This window comes from Lonchura striata, chromosome 3 (genome assembly GCF_046129695.1).
Source record: "Lonchura striata isolate bLonStr1 chromosome 3, bLonStr1.mat, whole genome shotgun sequence".
NCBI lineage: Eukaryota > Metazoa > Chordata > Aves > Passeriformes > Estrildidae > Lonchura > Lonchura striata.
The window spans coordinates 56,422,304-56,444,450 of record NC_134605.1 but is presented as its reverse complement, the minus strand read 5'-3'; the positions used below and the strand labels follow the sequence as shown (position 1 = coordinate 56,444,450).

General features: G+C 35.5%; 1 protein-coding gene across 20 annotated transcripts in view; it reads right to left on the bottom strand.

The window, feature by feature from the left end:
* The window catches only part of SYNE1 (spectrin repeat containing nuclear envelope protein 1), a 290,658-nt gene that overhangs the window by 153,803 nt on the left and 114,708 nt on the right, over positions 1–22,147 (bottom strand). For 19 of the 20 annotated variants that reach the window (XM_077782169.1, XM_077782171.1, XM_077782168.1 and 16 more), the window contains 17 exons: positions 21,409–21,575; positions 20,093–20,246; positions 19,191–19,819; positions 18,345–18,524; positions 16,739–16,889; positions 15,069–15,227; positions 13,922–14,104; positions 12,568–12,669; positions 10,885–11,088; positions 9,724–9,931; positions 8,923–9,035; positions 7,998–8,203; positions 6,817–6,972; positions 5,360–5,651; positions 4,503–4,675; positions 2,703–3,012; positions 758–922 (listed from right to left, as the gene is read on the bottom strand). In XM_077782169.1, the coding sequence (XP_077638295.1) occupies positions 758–922; positions 2,703–3,012; positions 4,503–4,675; positions 5,360–5,651; positions 6,817–6,972; positions 7,998–8,203; positions 8,923–9,035; positions 9,724–9,931; positions 10,885–11,088; positions 12,568–12,669; positions 13,922–14,104; positions 15,069–15,227; positions 16,739–16,889; positions 18,345–18,524; positions 19,191–19,819; positions 20,093–20,246; positions 21,409–21,575 (3,552 nt within the window). The remainder of the gene's footprint in view (positions 1–757; positions 923–2,702; positions 3,013–4,502; positions 4,676–5,359; positions 5,652–6,816; positions 6,973–7,997; positions 8,204–8,922; positions 9,036–9,723; positions 9,932–10,884; positions 11,089–12,567; positions 12,670–13,921; positions 14,105–15,068; positions 15,228–16,738; positions 16,890–18,344; positions 18,525–19,190; positions 19,820–20,092; positions 20,247–21,408; positions 21,576–22,147) is intronic. The other variant, XM_077782181.1, reaches the window with a different exon arrangement.

Genomic DNA, 22,147 nt, shown 5'->3' with positions numbered 1-22,147 from the left:
ACGCTGTTAACTCCTCCCTTTCCCGTTTTACAGAGCAGGAGTTTGAGCACAAAGGAGACTGAAAATTACCCCAGAAGGTTCAAAAATCTGTAATTTGATCTTGGGGATCCTGAATCTTCATCTATCTTTCAAGTTCACTGTCCCACTCTCTCATGCTTAGGAGCAGAATAAAATATTGCTAGCATGATTATCTGAATGTAAACACCAGGCAGGGACAAAACACCTAGCCTGCTTTAGTGTTACATTCAGGAATATACAAATTTCTTAAGCACTCAGATGGCTAAGAATAGGTGCCAGGCTAAGGAGAATATACACAGGGAGACAACTCACAAATTTCTACCATGTTAGAGGAGAACAATCCTTGTGCTACTTTACACATCTCCATTTCATGCAAAGCAGGAGAGGTTTTCTCTGATTTAGACAATTCTGCTCATGGAGAAAGCATATTTAGGGATGAGGAAAGAGAAGTATTCATTAATCAACTAAGCCACATTCTTCTGTGATGCCACTGGGCTTCCGCTCTTGCAAATTGTTTCCATGTGTGCTGTGGTTAACTTAGATCTGATTATATTTTTACTCCATCTGTTAATATTAGAAGGGAGTAGAAAACAAAGCACAACTTGGAAAGCTTGCTTTCAGCTCACTGAAATGTAATCACCATTTCAAAGAAAAAAAGTAAGATCTCACAACTGTTTGACTGGGTTATTTTTAAAGCATAGAGTCTGAATTGCAGAAGAAATCATGAATGCTCACTTACATTGATTTTGGCCAGCTTTTTCTGTATAGTTGGTGCATCTCCAGATACATCTGACCAGCGGTGAAGCTCTTCCTTTGCAGAATGAAGCCAGTCTGTGAATTCATGCACTGCATCCAGATAAAGCAAATGATCTTTCACGATATCTTCCACTTTCCTCATTTTCTCCTATCAATCAGATGAAAAAAAAAAAAAAAGACCATTAAACTCCATTAAAAAACATTAGAGACCATTAAAGAAAGACCTAAATACTATGCTGGCTATGCATAGTATGCATTCAGTGCTGGTTTGACTCCATTGCAAAAGGTTTGGTTTGGGTTGGTCTGGAAGGGTTCTGCTGAGGCAGAAGCCTTCTGAAAATGGATGCAAAAATATACTTTAAAACAGCCTAATGTATGGTTTATTAGATATCAATGCTGCAGCTGTGTCACTGTGACATGCTTTTCCTCAGAGGGTATCTTGCAGATCACCCATGAGCACTCCCAGGGTGCAGCATTGCTGCCAGAAACACAGCTCTTACTTAGAAGAACCAAGTCTCTGTAAATGCTAAGCAGAGTCATGGAGACATCCCCTAGGAAAACAAAACAAAAACTTCGGCTGTCCAAAAGTGCAAAATGATCTTATGGTGCTGAGTCCCATTTCGGCCATCACAGAAGTGGCCACCTACCCTGCAGTCCTGGAGGATGCTTCCCCTGACACAGACATGCAGCTGCTTCCTGGCTCCATCTTAGCTTTTTAATGTAAGCTTTGAGTGGGGTCAGTTTATCTTTCTGTGACACAGTGAAAGAATACAGTGGTTGAGGTTTGCCTTTGGTCTGACTGAGTAAACTTGTTGCTGTATTATTTTGAGATAGCACCAATGAATGTTTATCAAAACTAACCAAAAGTGAAATGAGCTAATCAAATTGATTTTTATCCCTGTGTAGATACTCTAATCTAGATTGAAGTGCCTTGGAGCCAGTTTCAAGCTAAGCCATCTCCAAATTAAAATCAGTTATTTTAAAGTTTGAGTAACTCAACATTCAACAAATGCCATTAAAAATAAATTAGATTAATTTATTAATCTAATTTATTAATCTAATTTATTAATCTTATTTTTAACTTAAAAATAAGTTAGATTAACAGACCTGCTATTCTGTCTGAAAATAATCATCACAATCCCTCAGAATGTGTCATTGTCAACTAGACAATGGATAGTTACTAGCTAAATAAAGACCTAAAGTGGATCCTCAAAGTTTTTATAACTTAAAGCATTTATGCAGCAACAGGATAATAAAATGTCCACATGCACCTGACTCTAACCAAAACAGCCTCCTAGGGAAGCAGAAGACTCCTAGGAAACGAAATCATGCATCCCCATGTACATTGCTCACACCAAAATGTAGCACCAGTACAAGGGGAGCATGGAAGCAAGGTGTTTCACTCTCATGATCTGGTTGGCAGAAGTCTCAGTGAGCTCACATATCTTTCCTTGGGAACCACACAGAATACCTGTGTAGCATGTGCAGTGCTTAGTGGCTTGAAACACCACAAAATATGCACATAAATCTTTTTGACAACAGGATTTATCTTTCTGCCAATATGTTTCCTGCTCAGGGAGGCATTTTATTCTTCTCATTCTAGGTAAAGAAAAAAAAATTCTAGGAATGAATGAAAATAATTAGATGAAAAAAGAATGTGTCAGAATACCAGAAATACTGCTGTATATAAGAAATCAGGAACAAATCATATGGCCTTCACTTTTCCAAAATCATAATCACAGCAATTTCAACTCGCAATACCATTTTTGCATTCCATTAAATTTTAGTAAACTATATTCAACATTTTTATTAGACTCAACTATACCAGAGGTAAGATTATTCACAGTTAATCTTTAGTCACTAAAAAGTAACAAAAATCAAAGGCTTTTAGCTACATATACAAATGTCTAAACATTTTACTTACTTACCTTGGCTACAGTTGTGATGTCATTAAACTGGGTTTTTAGTTCTTCTTGGGCTCTATCTCCAAAAGAATCATCCCCTGTTTTTTCAGATAGTTCCACAGCTTTTTCAATGAGTTGCTGTAAATCACCTGAGTGATCCTCTATCTCAGAAACAATAGCCTGGAAATGGTCCAGCTGAGCAAACTTCTCCTTCAGACCAATCTGTGGTTCTAAAGGCTGTTCCACTTTGTGTTCCAAATTTTCTAGCCACTGTTCCAGCTGGTTTTTCCTTTCCAGATAGTCATTCCACTGGCTAATGACAGAATCTAGGCAGCTTACATGAAAAGAAACAAGGTGCAGATGAAAATTTGAGAACTTTTAAACAGTTTGAAAAAAAAAACCCAAAAACTGGCTGCTTATACCTAAACTGTTACACTGTCTGTAGCTATGCACAATAGGTTTAGAAAATACTTTTTTCCTCCATCTTGCTTTTATTTCCTGTATCATGTTGCATTCAAGTTATTTTAGAATTCCTGTGGCTTTTGGGCCCCTTTGTACAACCAACATTACTGCTTCCCTATTACAGGTTCCATGAGCAATCTATCTGCCTCAGACTAATGAAAAGCACATTGCAGTGTCTGTTCAGCAAAGTAAAATATAGAACATTACTGGAGGGTTTTATGATCAGAGTAATAAAATATGCAGCAGCCTAAAAAATTACTGTCAATTAAGAGATATTCTGGCAAGTTTTGAAAGAACAAACCCATTATCTATAGACTCATTTACAATTTATAAGAAATATTCCCTTCTGTTATAATTTGCTTTTCCTAATAGATCACCATACCTCTCTGGGATTCATGTTGAGGAATGTAATTCTCATTTCACAGGACTTACAGATAGACAAGGGTGTGGTGAGATTTTCCCTCAAAATGCCATGGTCTAACCTAATCTAAAAAATATTTTATGATAAAAATGGGGTGAAGTTTGAGCAACATCTGTAAGAAAGCCCACTATAATTATCTGCGTACTATTACCTTTGCAATTTTGGCACAGATAAGAAAGTGGCACCACTTTCAGTTTTTCTTATTTTAAGAAAAAATGTAGACAAACTGATGATAGTCTTCAATCTCTTAAATAAAAAAACAAACAAACAAACAAACAAAAAAAAACCCCAAACAAACAAACAAAAAAACCCCAACAAAAACCAGGTGTGATAGAGGCCCAGAAAGTATTACCACAGAGAAATTGAGAAATGTAATTCTGTCTAGAACAGAGACAATGGAGGACTTCAGATGTATAAAGTTATCTCACACAGGCAATAAGAAAAACTTTCTATTTCCACAGAGGTCAAGATGAGATGAAATCAGCTTAATGTGCAAGAAAGATTATTTGGAGTTGATATTAGGATTTTTTTTTAATCAAAGAAATATAATTTAAAAGAGAATTGAGAAACCTTTCCTGGGTTATGTATGGAAAAGGTAGATAATTATCTGTCACATGTTTTTGGCCCTGCCCAAGTACAGGCTCAAAACCTCAGAAAGTGCTTTCTAGATTTTTCTCTGTATGAATTGGTGTGACTTTTATTAATTTTTAAATCAGTGTGAAATACCATCTCATATGAAATTTGATTTGTCTGATAGAGTCAACTAATCTTTTTTTTTTTTTTCCAGGCAATTTTGTGTCTTTTTTCCAGGCAATTTTGGTTTTCTCTGATAATGCAAATTTCCCCTCACATACCAGCAATGAATGTACTTCCACTGTAAGGTACCACCCTCTGTAAGCAAATGTGGCAGGGTCTGACCTGTGTTTTTAAGGGATTCTTACCTCTGCCAGTTCACCGAGGTACTGATGATGTCATTCCATACATCCTTCAGCATCTGAAGCTCACTTTGTATCACTTTTTGTCCTTCCTCATTGCTGCTTTTAAGTGCTTGTTCTCCTTTTCCAATGGCCATGTTCAGCTTAACCTCACCATCACCTTTGAGTAAGAGGATCTCCTGTGAGGCAAAACAAGTCCAAATATCAAATGTAACCTGATGAGAAATGAGAGCTGTTATTCTTTCAGCAGTGAACACCATCTTCTCTGAGCTCATCCATCCTTAACAGTCATATCCAGTAGGAATTCCTAGGCACCTTTTCTTCTAAGGGTCCATGTCTTGCTATGAGCAAGTGGTACACAGTTTTTCCCCACAGCTATACAGGCTTTTCACTGCATTGGTCAACCTAAAATACTGCTCACATTGCAGCAGATACTGAGTAGGTCAAGCACTGCACAGTAGTAGCTAGAAGAAACCTCAGGAAAGTCCATGGCAGATCTCTTAATGATCTTCCTATTAGATGTTTATCGAACCTCTTCTTGAAGACCTCCTGTGATAGACACACCACAGCCATGACAGACACTCTGTCAGTTATTCCAAGGACTCCCCTCTATTAGAAAGCTTTCTGGACCTGCATAAACATTTTCATAGTTCATTATTTCTAATGAAATGTAATACCTAACACCTGTTTCCATTAAGCCTCATCCTGTCTTCTCTACTTCCCATCCCAATTTTTCCGGATGACCTTAAATTCTGATCCTCCTCTTCATAACCACAGAAAGAATAAAATATAAAAATATACCTTTCCCACTGAAGTGGTCCACACCCAATATTAATTTGATATCTATTTGTATACTTCTTTACCTGAATTTGTGTCAATCGTCTTTCCAGGGTGGCTTTGCTTCCAAGAGTGCTCTGTGATGATGCCAGTTTACCTTGAACCTCTTTAACCCATGACCACATACTCTGCAATGCCTCCTCAAAAGTGAGATGCTCTTGGAGTGCAAGCTGACATGTCCTCAGCTTCTCCTTGACGCTTTTGACCATGTTTTGATAATTTGTGAGATGTTGAGAAGCCAGACGAACTTCTCTCCCTGCACCATGGCTTTCTTCATTTAAAGTCTGTGCCATTTGGGAGAGCTGATCAAAAGAGTCCCTGAAAGAAAAGAATAAGACTAAAAGTTTCAGAAAACAAAAAATATTATAGTTACTGCCAGAGGTTTTGAAGGTGGCTGACATAACACCTACTTCACCAGTGATAAGAGTTCACAGTTAACTGAAAAAATTAGTTTTGAGAGACTGAAAGAATATAAGCAGCGTGTACCAATTAATATCTTTTCTTGTGTGCAATGCCATTTCTTGCAGAATTTTGGTGCTGAGAATGATCACACTGAAATATTTGTGTCAAACATTTAAATTAAAAGCTACCTTAGTTTTCTTTTCAGCGGTCAAACTTTCCATTTCTATATGAATCCTTTTGTGCCTGCTAAAGCTTCTAAGAAGTTCATAATATTGGACATGTAGGAAGGCATGACAGAAACGTCATTTATCCAGGATTAGACAATGACTCAGATTCAGTACAAGGGTCAATAAAAGGGATTAAAACTGAGTTTATCCAGCCTCAGTTAATCTCAATCTACTTGATCACCCTTCCTGCTACCTGATGACTACAGGGAATTTACATCAAACTAAAACATCTTGCATCAGTCTCAAGGCAATAAGGAGTGGCTGGGTGCTTCTTTTTAAGATTCTGTGAGACTTGGACAACTGACAATTATTTTTGTTTTACCTTCACCAACACAATAATGAAAGAGAATTTGAAAAACTCTGTGTACTCAAAATGGCAATTACTTCATCATCTACTGGCTAAGTCTGAATTTTAGAAAGATTTCACAGCTAATGTGGATGCTTTCTGAACTTTTTTATAAGGCAAAATGTATGGGGAAAGGGATTCTGCTAACCTGGTTGGATCTGAATGTTATAGAACAGAAAGAAAATTTTTAAATGGACATGATGATAAATGTAATTTTCACTACTGCTTTTGAAAGCAATTTTTATGTTTTAGTTTTATAAATTACATTTTTCAGTTTCCATTTATTAATAAAGTATGATAAGCTTTTATTAAATTATCAAGAGCAAATATTAGATTTGGTTGAAATTCATTAGAACTCAAAGTATCTGAATTCAGCCTCTTTTCACAGAGTTATTTTCCAACACATTCCTCTAGCTTTCAAAAATACACTTTACCCCAATAGCTTGATTTCAGTTCTGCCCTAGTAGAGGAAAAAGTGAGAGTATTAGAAAATATAGTTTCAATATACCTTGAGTTCAGCAACTCTTCCAGGAACTTCTCCAATTTTTGCACCTCCATTTTTTTCTCAGAAACAAGCTGTTTGTTCTCTCCTAATGCTTCTGTGCTTATTCTTTCTTCCATGTCATGCATCCACAGGGCAAGCTTCTTGTACTGATCTTCAAAGCTACAGAGCAGATAAATACTCTCTTAAAAAATACTTCTCAAGTGGAGTAAAGTTGGAAGAAGTTAATATCCACAAGACTGGGTATCAAATTCAGGCTTCAAGAATAAAAGTTGTGCACAAAACATAATTCCACAGTGACTACTAGTCTAAAAATATTCAGCAACTCTCTAAAAATGTTCAGCAAAAACATGGGAACTACAGGCAGACCAGAAGCCTCCAAAACTTAAAGTGGCAGTACTTTTATTTATTACTAGATTCAATAAAGCAGACCAAAATAAAGCTCTTTTCAAATTCTTATAACAATTTAGTCTAAGAACAAACAGTGGGTAAAAGTGTTTTTTTGGTCAACATTTATGGGCAGAACTCCTGAAGTGCTGTTTTTAATTTCACCTACAGAAGAGAATTGGAATCGACTGCTCAGAACTCAGTAAAACAAGTTCTGGCCATGAGCTTGAAAACTTCTTCTTACATGCAGGCACACCCTCTCATCCTGCTGTTTTACCCATTACTGCTGCACTAACTTTGCTTTCAATTAGCAACAGTTTTGAATCTTGTTAGATCTGAAAATATTTTAACGCTCAAAATTCAAACCCTAAGCAGTAATTTAAGGGTGCTTTCTTCTTGTCTCCTTAGGAAGTATGTGCAGTTGGAATGTAAGAGAACAGGCACATGTACAATGCATACTATCTACAAACACCAGGGCAGAAATTAACTTCATCACACATTTTCTGTCCAGAAAATGGGATTTAAATTACTGGAATCTCAACTGCTGCTTTGGAGTTTCATAAGCTACACGGAACTTCTGCATATATGATCCTGACCTTTCAGCCTTTAACCAAATTGATGCCTTTGGAGCAAGACTTGTTAATTTTTTTTTATCAGGTAACTTCAATTTTTCTTAAATACATCCAAAGAAAACGTAAACAGGTCTAGAGCAACTGGAAATAATTTTGGTTTTTGCCCTGCACTTTAGAAGCCAGACCATTTAACCATTTAGTCTATTTGTGACGACTGGTATTACTCACTTTCCCAGGTATGAGGCACAAGCTTCCAGGGCTTTCTTGTCATTCAGACACTGGTTGAGAAATTCCTGGAAGTTCTGGTTAGACTTTGCTATTTGCTCCTGAATATGGCTCACAACTGGTTTGGGTAAACAGCCATATAAACTTTCTCCTTCCTTGCAGGCAGCATCTAATTTTTTCTGTCCTTCACTAATAGAATCCAGCACACCCTGTGCAATGAAAGAATATAGTTTAAACACATAAAATCTGATAATTAAAGACAAGCAATATTTCCGTGAGAAGTGATCAGATTTCTCCAAGAAGATGAGAGCCATTTTTAGCTATGGAAAATTTTCTAAACAGCTCAAATGAAATTTTATTAAGTGGTGCTGCAATCCACAGCACTCAGTTTTCTTATTTGATCCCAAGGTAGTCATGGCTTTCTCTGAAGTTTAATAATCTGTTGAAGATGTTACACATTTCGGGAATTAGGGCTGCTTACAATAGGTATCTGCTACTTATGTTCTGTCTCATCAAAATTATATACATATAATATTTGACACATCAGTATTAATATAAAATGTTGAATAAGTAAAAGTGTTATAAAAATAGGAAAAGGAAAAGAAGAGAAAGAAGGAAAAAAGAAAAAAAATAAAAGAAAAAAATTAATAGTCAGAAACAAGAGTAGTATAGTTACACAGAGTTATATATACACTATATACACATATAGTTAGTTCCCAGAAATTAAATTCTGATCTCTCAGAACAGGGACCACAGTTTTGACTGTATTCCCCCTACAGTATATACTGCTGCCTCAAACCATTCTTATATTACCTTCTTAAGAGCAAAAACAAGTGTGTTAGCATCTATGAATTATTTTAGAGATATTATTGGTTCTTATCCTAAATTTTTAATTACTGGTTATTTTAATTTAATTTGTACATTATACCTGCAAGTCATGTAGCTTTGACTCTATGGCTTTGCTGTCCCCAGACCTGTCAGATGATTCTTTTACTGCAGCCTTCACACCAGAAAACCATTCCTGAAATTCTTGCATAGAGTCTTATTTAATAAAAAATATAGAGAAGAGAACAGTTTTTAAGATACAGCATTATCCACAGTATTATACAGCTGTTTTAAACAATTATTTTATCCTTCAGGAACAGTGTATAAAAGCTAAGAGAACAAGACTGTTTGTCTTCAATAACCTTGAAAGTAGGATTAATTTCATAAGGAACTAGGTATTTCCATTGTAAACATCCAAATTTGAACAGGCTGCCCTTGACAGTCAATTTCAGTTTATGACACATCCCAGTTTCATGCTAGATAAAATCAAAATCAGTATCTTAATAAATAAGATTAAAAGTTGCTTACTTTTCTCTACTGGCTATCCAGAGAGCCCAGGAAAGACTTGAGATGTGCTTTTACATTATAAATATCTCCATTTGGTTATGTATCTCTCCTTATTGCAATAAACAAAGTGTATTTATGTGATAGAGGGGGTTGCTAATAGTGAGGAAAGGTGCATTTTCATGCATATTACATGGTTATAGTTGAATTCTGTTTATGTCAAATGCTTTGTTTCATACCAGTTATCCAATAAACATTTGGTAACAGGACTTTTTGAGAGGCCCTATATAAAAATAAAGTTGTAATTGGAAGTGATGTCACTGGAATCTCTGTCAGACTCCAGAATGACTCACGGCTGTGGGCTAAGGGCTCACTCATATGAACCAGCCTGAGGACTCACACAGGAAATGTTTTTCCAAGGACTCCTGCATCCTGGCCTGTGTTCTGGAACAGAGCAGATTCACAGCTTCATACTTCTTTATTAACAAAGTGACAGTGCCACCGAGAGCTTCCAGCTCTACCGAATGGTACTTGCGACAGAGACTGTTGAGCATCTCCCGGGTTGAATCAATGTTGCTTTGCCGGAGCTGAAGGTCCTTTTGTGTTTCCTGAAAATACGATATTTATAGTGATACAAAAGAACTGTCTTTTTATCAAGTATTTCTACTCCTGCCATATGTTCTTTCCTCCTGTGGTCTATAAGTCATCCCAGACACAATGAAAGGAAGAGGCACTAGATTGTGTTTCCTGAATTTTCCAAGTGAGATGAATCCTTGAAACTGAAGAGCCATTGTAGAAATGTGAAAAGTGCTATTTCTCGTGATTTATTACTCTATTATAAATAAATACATTTCAAGGCATATTGACTAGAAATAGATATTTTCAGCAAAGTCTGATGGTACATGTGGGATGCAATATGACTATGCAATATGCAGTATGATGCAACTGATATTTGGCAGGATTTCTGAATGAGAAGGACTTTACACACAACTTGAAACATTTTCTGAAAATTAAACGTGAATTAGCTAGTATATCAATATTAATTGTGCTCACAGTTAAATACCTTCTTGTGGTTAGTCATGTTATGATGGGCATAACTGCATCCAGTCAAGAGATCACTTGGATGTAGAAAAAAGGATTTTTTTATTTAATGACTGAGGAGGACTTCTGAGGTAGAAGTTGGTATCAAAATTGAATTTGGACCAGTGTCTTTTACTGTGATGTGCTATGAGTTTCATAACTTATTACAAGGGAGTCAATGCACTTGCAAACATGCTGGAGTAATGACCAAGGAGCTCAGTGTAACAAAGCCAGTTCTTGACACAAGACCATGTTATTAATTAAAATTTTCTAAAAGGTTTGTATAAAGTTAATGAATTAGAACTTTAGTTCATTGGTGCAACTTCCTAAAAAATTATCACTGTATTATTTGCTAATATTCTAGCAGCTGTGCAGGAGATATGCATTTTTTATCAAAGGAAAATTAAGTATAAAGCTCAGAAAAAAAATCCCCAAAGATCAATGCATAAGGAAAAGTATGTTGATTTTCTTCAGCACTGACCTTTAGTTTATTTAGAGCTTCAGGATCCAGGTTACGTGCACAGCTTAGCAGTGTCTCTTCCACTTGAGTTAGCCAGTCTGTTATCTGACCAACCAGCTTCTGTAACTGCATCTTCTGAGTACTGAAATCCTTCAGTGTCTCTTTTGCTGTCTCTGATATTTCTTTGGCATGTTCCAACTTCTGCCTCAAATCTGATTCTATAAACTAAAACCAAAATGTCATGTATTAAGGCATTTAACAATAAAAATATTTATTACAACTAATGCTTATAGAAAAAATGGAAGGTAGGAAAGTGGCACACAATGATAATTTTGCTCTCTTTTGCAAAATGATAATTTTTTGCTCTCTTTACTGTAAATTTTACTCTTTACAGTAACTGGAGATACTTACCTACAAAATTACAACCATTCAGGATTAAGTCTTAGGTATACAATAATCCAAAGAAGGGATACTAATTTACAAAAAGTCAGACTGCAAACTATTGCAGTTGTTACCCATCTCTGAAAAAATTAAACTGTTGATATGTCTCCTTTACTAATTTGCCATATATACAGAACATGACCTACACTCAAATAGCTTGATAAAAAGAAATATCAATTAAGTGAGCCTTAAGAGCACTGAGGCTCAAAGTATCTCAGTGGAAGGCAGGTGAAAATTGAAGACAGTACAAAAAATAAGATAGAATTTTGCCCCCTTAACCTGTTCAGAGACAGGAATATGCAAAATTATACTAGATGTTAACTGAGCACATATCACTAGTAGAAGTAAATCATATCAGTCATAATATGGTACTGTATATAGATCAGATTCACAGAATCCTTTGGGTTAGAAGGGACCTCTGAAGATTCCTTAGTCCAAGTTTCCTGCCAAGGCAGGGTCAGCTACAAGAGACATAGAAACACAACCAGATGGGCTTTATCCTTCTCCAGAGAGGGCAACTCCACAACCTCCCTAGGCAGCCTGCTCCAAAATGTGGGCAAGACTTGAGTGTTACATTAGCTTCCATTAAAACATGATATGTTTCAAGATATATCCTTGCCCATGGAAGTTACAGAAGTCAGTTTATTTTTTTAAATTTCTGACATTAAGCTAATAATATCAAGTACCAAGTTCTGTTTGAAATCAAACTGCCAAAAAAGTCATACTTTGGTTTTTTGACTGCCCTAGAACATAGAAATAAGTATCTGCCCAAAAAAAGAGTTCAGCTATTCACCTTTGTGTTCACTGTTTTTTGTTTTTCTTCTAAGAGCTAGTTTACGGCCCTTATCCTAGTCCACTAAAGAACACTTTTTTCTTAACAAAGCAAATGAACATATTTTACTGCCTTATAATCATTTCAAGGAAACAAACTGCATGAACTCACATGTGATGTGGCTTAATGTTGTGCAGTGTAGATAATATCTACAGTCTCATATCTCATCAGCTACATTATAAACTATTCTATTTTGATTTATTACAAAATACTTCTACAACCCTAATGTTCACTTTATGACATATTGTTGGTACAAAAAAATCCAAGTTACCTAGAGAAATATGAATAAAGAATAGTTATGCTACATATAAATATTAATGCTACATCTGTCACCTTGAAAGAAAAAGGCGGTGTAGGAAAGAAAAATTTCAGATGGAATGTTTTCTTGGTTATTTGAACACAATCTGTGGTTACCAATGCCTTTATTTTACCTGGAGATCTGCAGGAGGCTCTTGACTATGGGTCAGTTCTTTGAGTTCTGAAATTTTGGAACTAAGTTGCTCCAACTTCAGTTCTTTATTCTTGACTTCAGACTGTAAAAGAGATGTGGTGAAAGTTTCATACCAAATTACAAAAAGCTTTTAGACTTTCAGAAGTTTGCTCCATCAATTTCAAAGTTGAAAGAAAATGTAAACACAGTTTAGCAACCAGAGAGAAAACATTGTGTACTAATTTTGTACTCTAAAAATCTCCCATCTCTTTTTCCTTATTAGTCTCAGTTCAGAATAATTTTCCCCTCCTTTAAAATAACCATACAAATTATAGCATTTAAAATGGTCTAAAAGATTTTGTTTGTTAAAACTGGGAAAATAGAGATGAAGGTCTCATTGTTTATTTGATTGGAAGTATCTACTGGGGGTGTTTGGTTCCACTGAAGGATTAAATTGCCAAACTTAACATCTGCTCTGAATGCCCACAGGAATGGTTAGGGGTATTTTGTGCTAGGTAGGATATAATATTAGGTGGGCAGTGAATAAAGTGACCACTGATTTGGACCACAGAAGAGGTAAATTTATTGTTGCTGTCCATGCTCATCTATTTCTGATTGCTGAAAGGGTAGGACCCTGCTATCACTGAACTGCTCTTCCTCTTTGCAAAAATAAATGCCTTAAAAAAGGTTTTATCTATTCTGTGACTGTAAAAGCATGCTCAGTGATCACATCTGCTATTTTGGCCCTCCTGCATATCAAGTACACCTCTGGTTTGGGTAGTCTGCTTTTACTCCAAATCAGTTTTAACAGCAATGAATTTAGGTGGTCGGATTGCTGCATAAGGCATTTGATAAAGCTTAACCTTGAGCAAAATACTGATTTATCAATGCTTACATTCTACCACAATTCTTGAATATGTTCACTGTGCATCTTCTTAAGGACATAATTTAGTCCAAATGAAGTAGAATATGGCTCAATCTGTGATTGGCCTGATGTATTTTTTATTGTCTGGAGAACATACTCTCCTGGATGAGGTTTTAGAAACTATTCATTTTTTTTGGTAAACTTTAGCTGAAGTTGTCTAAAATTTCCATTGGTTTTTGCTGGAACAGAATTCAATCTAGAACCAAATATAACTGCAGGAGCCAAAATAACTATGGAACTTAGATTGTAAGACGTGCCATTCTTGTTTCTGTTGGAAGCACCTTCAAATAAAAAGGGCAGGAATGCTCTCAGCTAGCTGTTGGGTACCACCACTTGAACGGAGGACACAGAGGTCTACAACAGCACTTCTCTCTCTGCTGAACATCACTTGACATTTTGGCCCACAACATATTATTCACTGGGTACGAACCTGGAAATCTTTCAGGAGGACTTCCATTCTCTGACTGTTACTGAAGTTGTTAATGCCTTCATTCAGCTGAGAAATGCACTTGTTACACCATCCATCCAATTCATCTCCAGTTTTCAGGATGTCATCCCATAGAGACATGCTTGCACTCAGTCGGTCAATGTTCTCATCAATCCTTTCAGACACCTTTTAGGAAAGAATAATATATCAATACCATTCACAAATTAATGTTAGATTCTATTTTACAGACAGTTATAAGAAAAATGCATCAAAAATAATTAGTAAGCCTGGGTAAAATAATTTTCATGGATTTAGTTCTAAGCTCTGAATTCTAATTTCAATTTACTTACCCAGATCATAAAACAAACACAAATCTCAAGTGTTTCTTTGCAAATATTTGTATATTTTTTTTTTTGCTGGCAAAGAGTTTAATGTTCAAATAAACTTTATTTTTCAAAAAAACTACATTTATCGTTTTTATTATACTGTAGGAATTTGGTACTAAAGCAGTATGAATGTGAAAATATAAAACATTAGGTAGAAATTCTTTAATGTGAGGGAGGTGAGACACTGGAACTGATTGTCCAGAGCCATTGTAGATACACCCATGGAAATGCTGAAGGCCAGGTTGGATGGGGCTTTGAGCAACCTGGTGTAGTGAAAGATACCCCTGCTCTGGGGGCAAGAGGTTGAAACCAGACCTTTAAGGTCCCTTCCAACACAAACCAATCCATTATTTTATAGCAAGTTTTTATGTTATGTTTCTCTCCTATACTGAAGTCTTTCTCAACATGTTCATATTTAGCTTAATGTAATTTACTGCCATAGTTATTACTCCAATTTACTTCAATAAAGTATTGCTGGTATGCATTAGGTGTGGTCCAACTCAAATTCATGCTTGGAACTGCACAGTGAGCAAATTTTCAATAGTAGAATTCATACACTGCTGTAATACATAATTTAAAATCTATCAAATTGATGTCACATCTTCGTGTATACAGTGGACACTAAATCCCTCTAAGATTTTTGAGTTATATTTCCAAATAAATTTTACTAAACAATTGTACTCTTAGATCCTAAGGAAATAGAAATATTGTAAACTCAGCCAAACTTAAAAACTATATTTGTCATATAAACACCAGATTCTTACATCTAGCCATTTGTCCACCGTGGAGTTCATATCTGTTTTCAGTGCCGTGGAGTCGCAGTTTTGCACTCTTTTCAGTTCTGCTAACAAATGTTTCCCTTTATTAATGAAAATATCCAAGTCTTTTTGTTTATCACTCAGATCATTCTTGGCAGCCTCATGCTGTGGAAATAAATATTTGCTTGTTTAATGAAGCCTTAAAGAAAGAAAGAAAAATCAGTTCTCCAGGTACGCATCCCTAGCACTGTGCCATGTATTTGTTAATTCTCATATCTAATATTTAACTACTCCACAAAATACAAAGCAACTGACATGGTTTTCTCATGAGCATAATCATATAGGATACTTGTTCTTATAAATAAAGTGCACAAGTGGCAGTAACAAATTTTGAATTTCTTCCATTTGGTAACCAGATATTTTCTAGTTAGGGAAATTTCATTTTTCTATTTGTCTTTCCATTCTTCATTATTGAAAAAATTACTTCAGGAATTATAGCAAGGTAAACAGAGGGTGTTGCAAATAAAATTTAGGATTAAAAAATGCCATCACTACTACACATTCTAGAAAATAAAAGTACAGATGACTATTGAAAGGAACTAGACAAAATCTTCAGGGCTACTAAGTTTGCAACCCTAGGCAAAGGGGAAATATTTAAAATATTGTCATTGAAAAGGTGAGATGCTGAGAATGGATCACAGTAAGAATCTTATGGTTTTTTTCTACAGTAAGTACTAGAGAGCAGCACTAACAATAAACTACTAATCTGTATGCACTCCAGCCAAATCATTTATTGCACTCGAACTTCAGGCCTGGATGTGGCCATGGCTGCAGCAGGGAATTGTCCTCAGCCCAAGTCTCAAAGGAATGATGTGGAAGTTCCATGAGATTATTTTTTAGACTGATGAGCTCTGTTCTGGCTTTTTTGTTCTTTTAAGATTATCTATTAGAAAGAGGCCATAAATTCAGAGTTTAGAATAAGGTTTATACTAATCTGACTGAAAGATTTTGAATCAAGAGCTCAATAGGTTTCCAAATTAAATTACCTTCCAAAGGAGCAGAAAGAATTTAACTCAGGACTGTTTGTCCTGGCAGGCTGATGGACAAAAGAATTTATTATTTTTTAAATATAATCCAGTGAAATTAATACAATGTAGGGATCCAAATACCTTATTTCTGCTCAATAGCTAGTATCAACATTTTACACCATGGCAGAAGTCCTCTCAGGGAAAGAGACAGACATAAATATTTTGCACATCAGAAATGCATACAATTCATGTTCTTTTGTGGCCTTTTATCTATTCCAACATTTACCCAATATAGAAAAACATTGAAATATGTTGACTAGAACTATCCTTTCATACTATGATAGTAATATAGTCTCAATGTATTTTATATAAAGAGCTTTCCACTAATTTCCACTTATGCTTTTGATATATTAAGAATCTGCATTTCCATTAACACAGATTAATAGATCTCATCAAAATGCAAAAAAGGGCTATGTACTTTCCTCATCATAATCAGTACAATTTAAACTCTGAACATCAGTGTTACAAGATTTGACAGTAAATTCAAGGAGTTTAAACACAGACCAAGGGCATCTTTAAAACAACAAAAAAGTCTATTTAATAAAAAAAAATCATTAAAATTTATCAAAGGAAAATATATGTCATTACCTTTGATAATGTTCGCCTGACATCTTCTTGATCCTTCCATATGGATTTGGTCACAGAAGCACTGTTAGCACTGTCTATGACTTTCATTACTGTTGACTTCAAGCTCTGATATTCCTTCATCAGATCAATCAGAATGCAGGACTGCTCCTTTCTGTAATATGAAAAAGTTGTGTTAGTACCACTTGCTGTCATGTTTCTGAAGGATAGAGAACATGACATAGCAATTCACCATGGGAAAACCAGACTGCAGTGCTAAACATGAACTGGGCAGCCAAGGAAATATGAACTTTTTTTGTTTAAATCACTGTCAATCCATCACAAAACATCTTATTGAAGAGACCTGAATGTGAATTGCCATCTCATATCATATACTAAAGCAACTGACTTCAGCAAAACAAAGACTAGAACAAGAATTCGTTTCTCAGTTCCTAAGTTTAACACCTTTTTGATTGACAACTACATTATAATGATTGTGCCATTCACAGTTAATTAAAAAAAACCCCAAACCCTACAACTTGTTTCTTTAACACGGAGTGGGTTTTGGGTAAAAAGAAACAGAAATAAAGACTAAAGCAATGCATACTAAGGTCTGCCTATTTTGTCCTCCAATTGTCAGATGCATGCTTTTGGGACTAAAATGTTATATTCAACTTACCTCCCTTCTGCTGAGAATAAATCAGCCTTCTGCTAAAAACAAGCCTAATTTTTTTCTCACCCTCTCTCTAGGAAGCCTTATTTATGCTCAGGCAATGGATGAAGGAAAAAGATCTATTCAATCCATTCCTCATGTTTATACTGAAGAGAGAGAAGCAAAACTGATACTTTGGATATATGCAATGTCTATTCGTAAAACAGTGTTTTTCAATGAAAGGATTTTGGGAAACATGACATTGTCACAAAAGAGGAGCAACTCTTTTAGCTGGCTCTTCTCTGAATGCTCCAAAGAGCTCTCCAAAATATGCAGGTTCAGGAGGGTCTATAATTTTGTCTATATTAGAGAGAAAATACTAGTTTTCTTTAAAGATAATAATGAGACAGTTAAGACAGAGAAAAGGGTATGATAAAACTTCCTCTGGTTTGTTTAGCTTCTTTTGTTATCAACTTTCATTGATAAAACTGATCATCTGATCATGTGGCATATACAAACACTGTAACTGATTACATAGTAATGATTATTATAAACCTGTCCCCTAGAGCAGACAGAAAAATTTAAAAATTATCTAGGACCACTGAATAGAGAACTTTCAGAAACACATAACCAATAGGGAATGAAAATTTGTGCTAGAAGGAGAATATGTGCCAGCTAGAGTGATAGCAAAAATTCAGTGGAGAATTCTTATCTTTCAGAAAACAATTACATGCAATATAGCATGTATGTAATAAATGTATATCTGTCATACTGAGAACATATCTGTGTCCTTATTAATAGTGTAAGTACAACTGGCACAAATATTCTTACTAATAATATGTTTCCATTTTCTACTAAGTATTTAACCTACAAGTTCTCTTTTTCACTGTAACTAATATAGTAAGAAGATATTACATGTAATAACTTGTCTCATTCCCCATCTTCTCCTTTCTTAGCTTAAGCTAAAGACCTGCTTACTTTTCATGTATAGCTTTCTTGGTGTCCTTCCACAGAGATTCTAAGCGATTTATCTCTTTGTCACTCTCAGGAGCAAGTGTGATGTCTTTTTGGGCTATTTGTTTTGCTTTGTCCATGAGCCACTGGAGTTGATGCTGGTGAGAATTCAATTCTTCATCTAACTGGTTAAAGATCCTCAATCTGTAAGGTAAGAGACTGGCTTCAAATTTACTCATATTTACGTGTTTTTTTTGTGTAGGTGGTTTTTTTTGGGTTTTTTTTTTTTTGGATAAGAGAGAGGAGAAAGAAAGAATGAAACAGTTGTTCTTAGCATTACTGTGCATAAAACTTCCTTTTTCTAGTATTTCCTACAATATAGGAATTTGTTTTTTTTTTTCTGCTAGAACTCGGCTCAGAATGTGATTTTTCTGATATATATGGTACTATAAAATCATACAGATATATATGTACTTTCCCTTCAAACAGTCACCTGGAAATATACTCAGATATTTAGATTAATACTTTATTACAATAAGTGTTTTTAATTCCATCATCCCATGCACAATCTTCAGTTCTGCAAGGTAGAAATAGTTATGTTATATAGGATTTCTAATAGCTGCTTGGATTTTAGATTCATTTGGACAAAATACATTTTTGAGATGTAGATTTTCACAACTGTTCTTTCAATATGAAAGATTATCAGTGTTTTGTGCATCCAAATGATTCACTTACTTACAAAATTTTATTAAGTAGATACATACACTTGGCAAGAAACAAAGAACCCAGGAAGAAAACACACACATGCCTCCAATGAATCATAAAAGGTCTAGAGATTGCAATCAAGCGTGAATGTGCCAATGTCTTTACCTTTGCTGGAGGGCTTGTAGTGTTGTCTCCTTCAGGCCTTCCTTGTCAGCCTTTTCCTCGGTATCTTCAATGCTCTTCAGTAACTGCTCTTTACGCTCCATGAAAGATCTTTGCAAGGCTCCAAGAGCTTCTGCCTCACTTTGTTTGGTTCCCAGCAGGTTTTGAACTGCCTCCAGTTCCACACCCAGACTATCCACCATAGCTCTGCAGGAGGTCCTCTGCCCAGAAATGCTGTGTTTCAGATGGTATTGAGCCTTAGTAAGGGAACCATCCAGACTGATAGCATCAGATTCCAACTTGTTAAGATCCTTAATAATACCGTTGAGTTCCTTCTCCAGTAATTCAGATTTAGCTTTATCCATATTTCCTGTTTTCTCCACTGTCTGCCTCAGCTGTTGGAGCACTCCTGATAGAGCACTGTGAAGCCCCAGGAATATTCGCAACTGATCCAGGGCATCCTGTCTTTGGCTAGTTATTTGACTTGCATCCTGGAAGATCTGAAAGCAATCTTCAGTCTTTCCCTGTAATGTCTGCTGATCGTCTGGGCTGCTGAAAGAACCCAATTTCTCTACATGCTCCTTCAGACTTTGCAACTCCTTTTTCTTACTTTCAACTTCCAATGAGTGGTTCTATGGGAAAGAAAGGAGAGCTGATTTTCTTCTTCAAATCAAGAGCTCAGTAAACATTTTAGTAATGAACTTACAAGTACTACTGAGGAATTTTCAGTAGGAAAAATTCAGGGTTACAATTTTGCTTTAAAACTGTCAAATAACAAGTCTATATGTGACTGCAACAGCATATTAGTTATCACACAAATAAATTACTTGCTAGTTCTAGATGAGTATATAGCCAAATGCACTATACAATTTTTCCATCTTTAATATTTACATCCAGAAGTTTACCTTATTGTGAGATGCAGCTAGTTGTTGATCAGCTGTGTTTATCTCTGAAGTGGCTTGTAGTTCAGCAAGAAATTGCTTAATCCAGTCTGAAAACCTGAGCAGGAGCTCATCAAACTGCCCATGCTCAGCAACAAGTGATTGAAGGAAGCTGATCCTACAGAATGTCAGATGTAAATATGAAAACACTTGATGCAATTTAATCACTTCCCAAAATCAAACCCACGACTGACTGGCCAGCATTAAAATCCATGTCAGATGCAAGGAAAGTAGGAAATGTTACTTTAGTTTGCCATATTGATTTCTTAATTCTGGAGAATAACATAACATTTGAAAACACCTTTGAATCTTTCCTGTTTCCACTCTTTTATTTATATCAGCTGTTAGAGGTGCCCCAAAAAATCAAGGTATGTTTTTCAAATTTTCCTTATGAATGTAATCCCAGCAAAGACAATGTTATTGATGGAAACTAAACTTTGATTTTCAGTCATAGCGAATCTTGCCTATCATCTGAAACACTGAATTAAGGTAAGAGGGTCTAATGAATTTATGTCTGGGGTGACAAATTTTACATTCAACTTCTACTGAAGCAGGAAAGGGTAAAGTCTGACCGGAAGAACACAATTCAAAAGAAGAATCCACAGGAATACTCAGCAGAATTAAGTACCTAAGTAGCAAGTATAAACCTTAACCTTAGAAAAGACCTTGTCAATTACCTTCCCATTTCCCTTACAAATTTCTTTACCTAATTTTCATAATGTAGAAGATCATTATATTGTAAAACAATCATATTGACAAAGCACCTAGAATATTATGGCATTGATCAAGGTCTATTATTTAAGCTACATTAAAAATGGTAAAATATGTGTGTTCATCATGGAAAGAATTGAAATCTAAATATATGATAACATATTACAGTTTGAAATAAAGGAGACAGTTTTTTTGAGCTTGACATGAGCCAGCAGCCTAACAACTGAGCATTTATAGCATTTATGGCAAATTAGAATTTCAAAGTGAGTTTAAAACCACAATACTGTGGCTTTGCACAAAATAAAGCACATAACTGAAACAATCAAGAACAGATTAATGGAGATTTTGGAATTTACTTGGGAAGTTGGAAAAAAAAAATAGGGGGAGTGTATGTCAAAAAGATGGCATCATAAATGTGTGGGATTCTCCACCCCCATTCCCGGGAGTTCAGGGATTGGTATGTCCTTTGTCTTCCTAATGGTAATACTGTAAAAAACACAATTTGGGATTGGGCTTCCTATCTGGATATTGGTTACTTTAACAAGTAGAAAACACTCAGAAGCACAAACCTTTTATCAACAATTTGTGGTAAAGCTTTCCACCTTTCATCCAGCTCTTCAAATTTTTCTTTTATTGTTTTCACACACTGCTTTGAAGCTGTTGGAAACAGTGACTCATTTAACTGTAAAAGACTCTCATAGACAGAAGTATGGGACTTGATATCTGCTCGCAAATCCTGGGATAACAATGGAATGAAAAGCTTTTAGTTTAAGCATAGAACATATTATGCAAAATAACAAAAATTAATAAACAAACAGCTACAGATTTCCAGTACAGTACTTTGAGTCAAGTGAGTGAGCAGAGTAATTGAGGCCTATTAGGACAAGCAGATGCTCAACACCTCTCAGATAACTAAATTCAGCAGGGATTCATTCAAGTTAGTATTTTTCTCTCCTTCAGGACAAAGCTTTATTGTATGATGGCAGTGGCTAAAACTGACACCACATTTGTAAGAGATTTGGTGTGTAGCAAGAGAATTATGAGGAAATGTTGCAAAATGGCTCAAACAAAGCAAAACATTAAAAAAACAAACCAAACAAACAAACAGAACCCCAAAACCAAACAAAAAAAACCCAATAACAAGCAACCAAACAGCAAACTAATCCCCAGACAAAAAAACACTCAACAACAACCAAAAAAAACCCAACCCCCAATTAATTTTCCTTTTCTACTTGGCTTCAAGGAAGGTATAAAAGATGCTACATTTGGCCAACTGCTTCATATTAACCTAAAAACAAATGGCAAAAA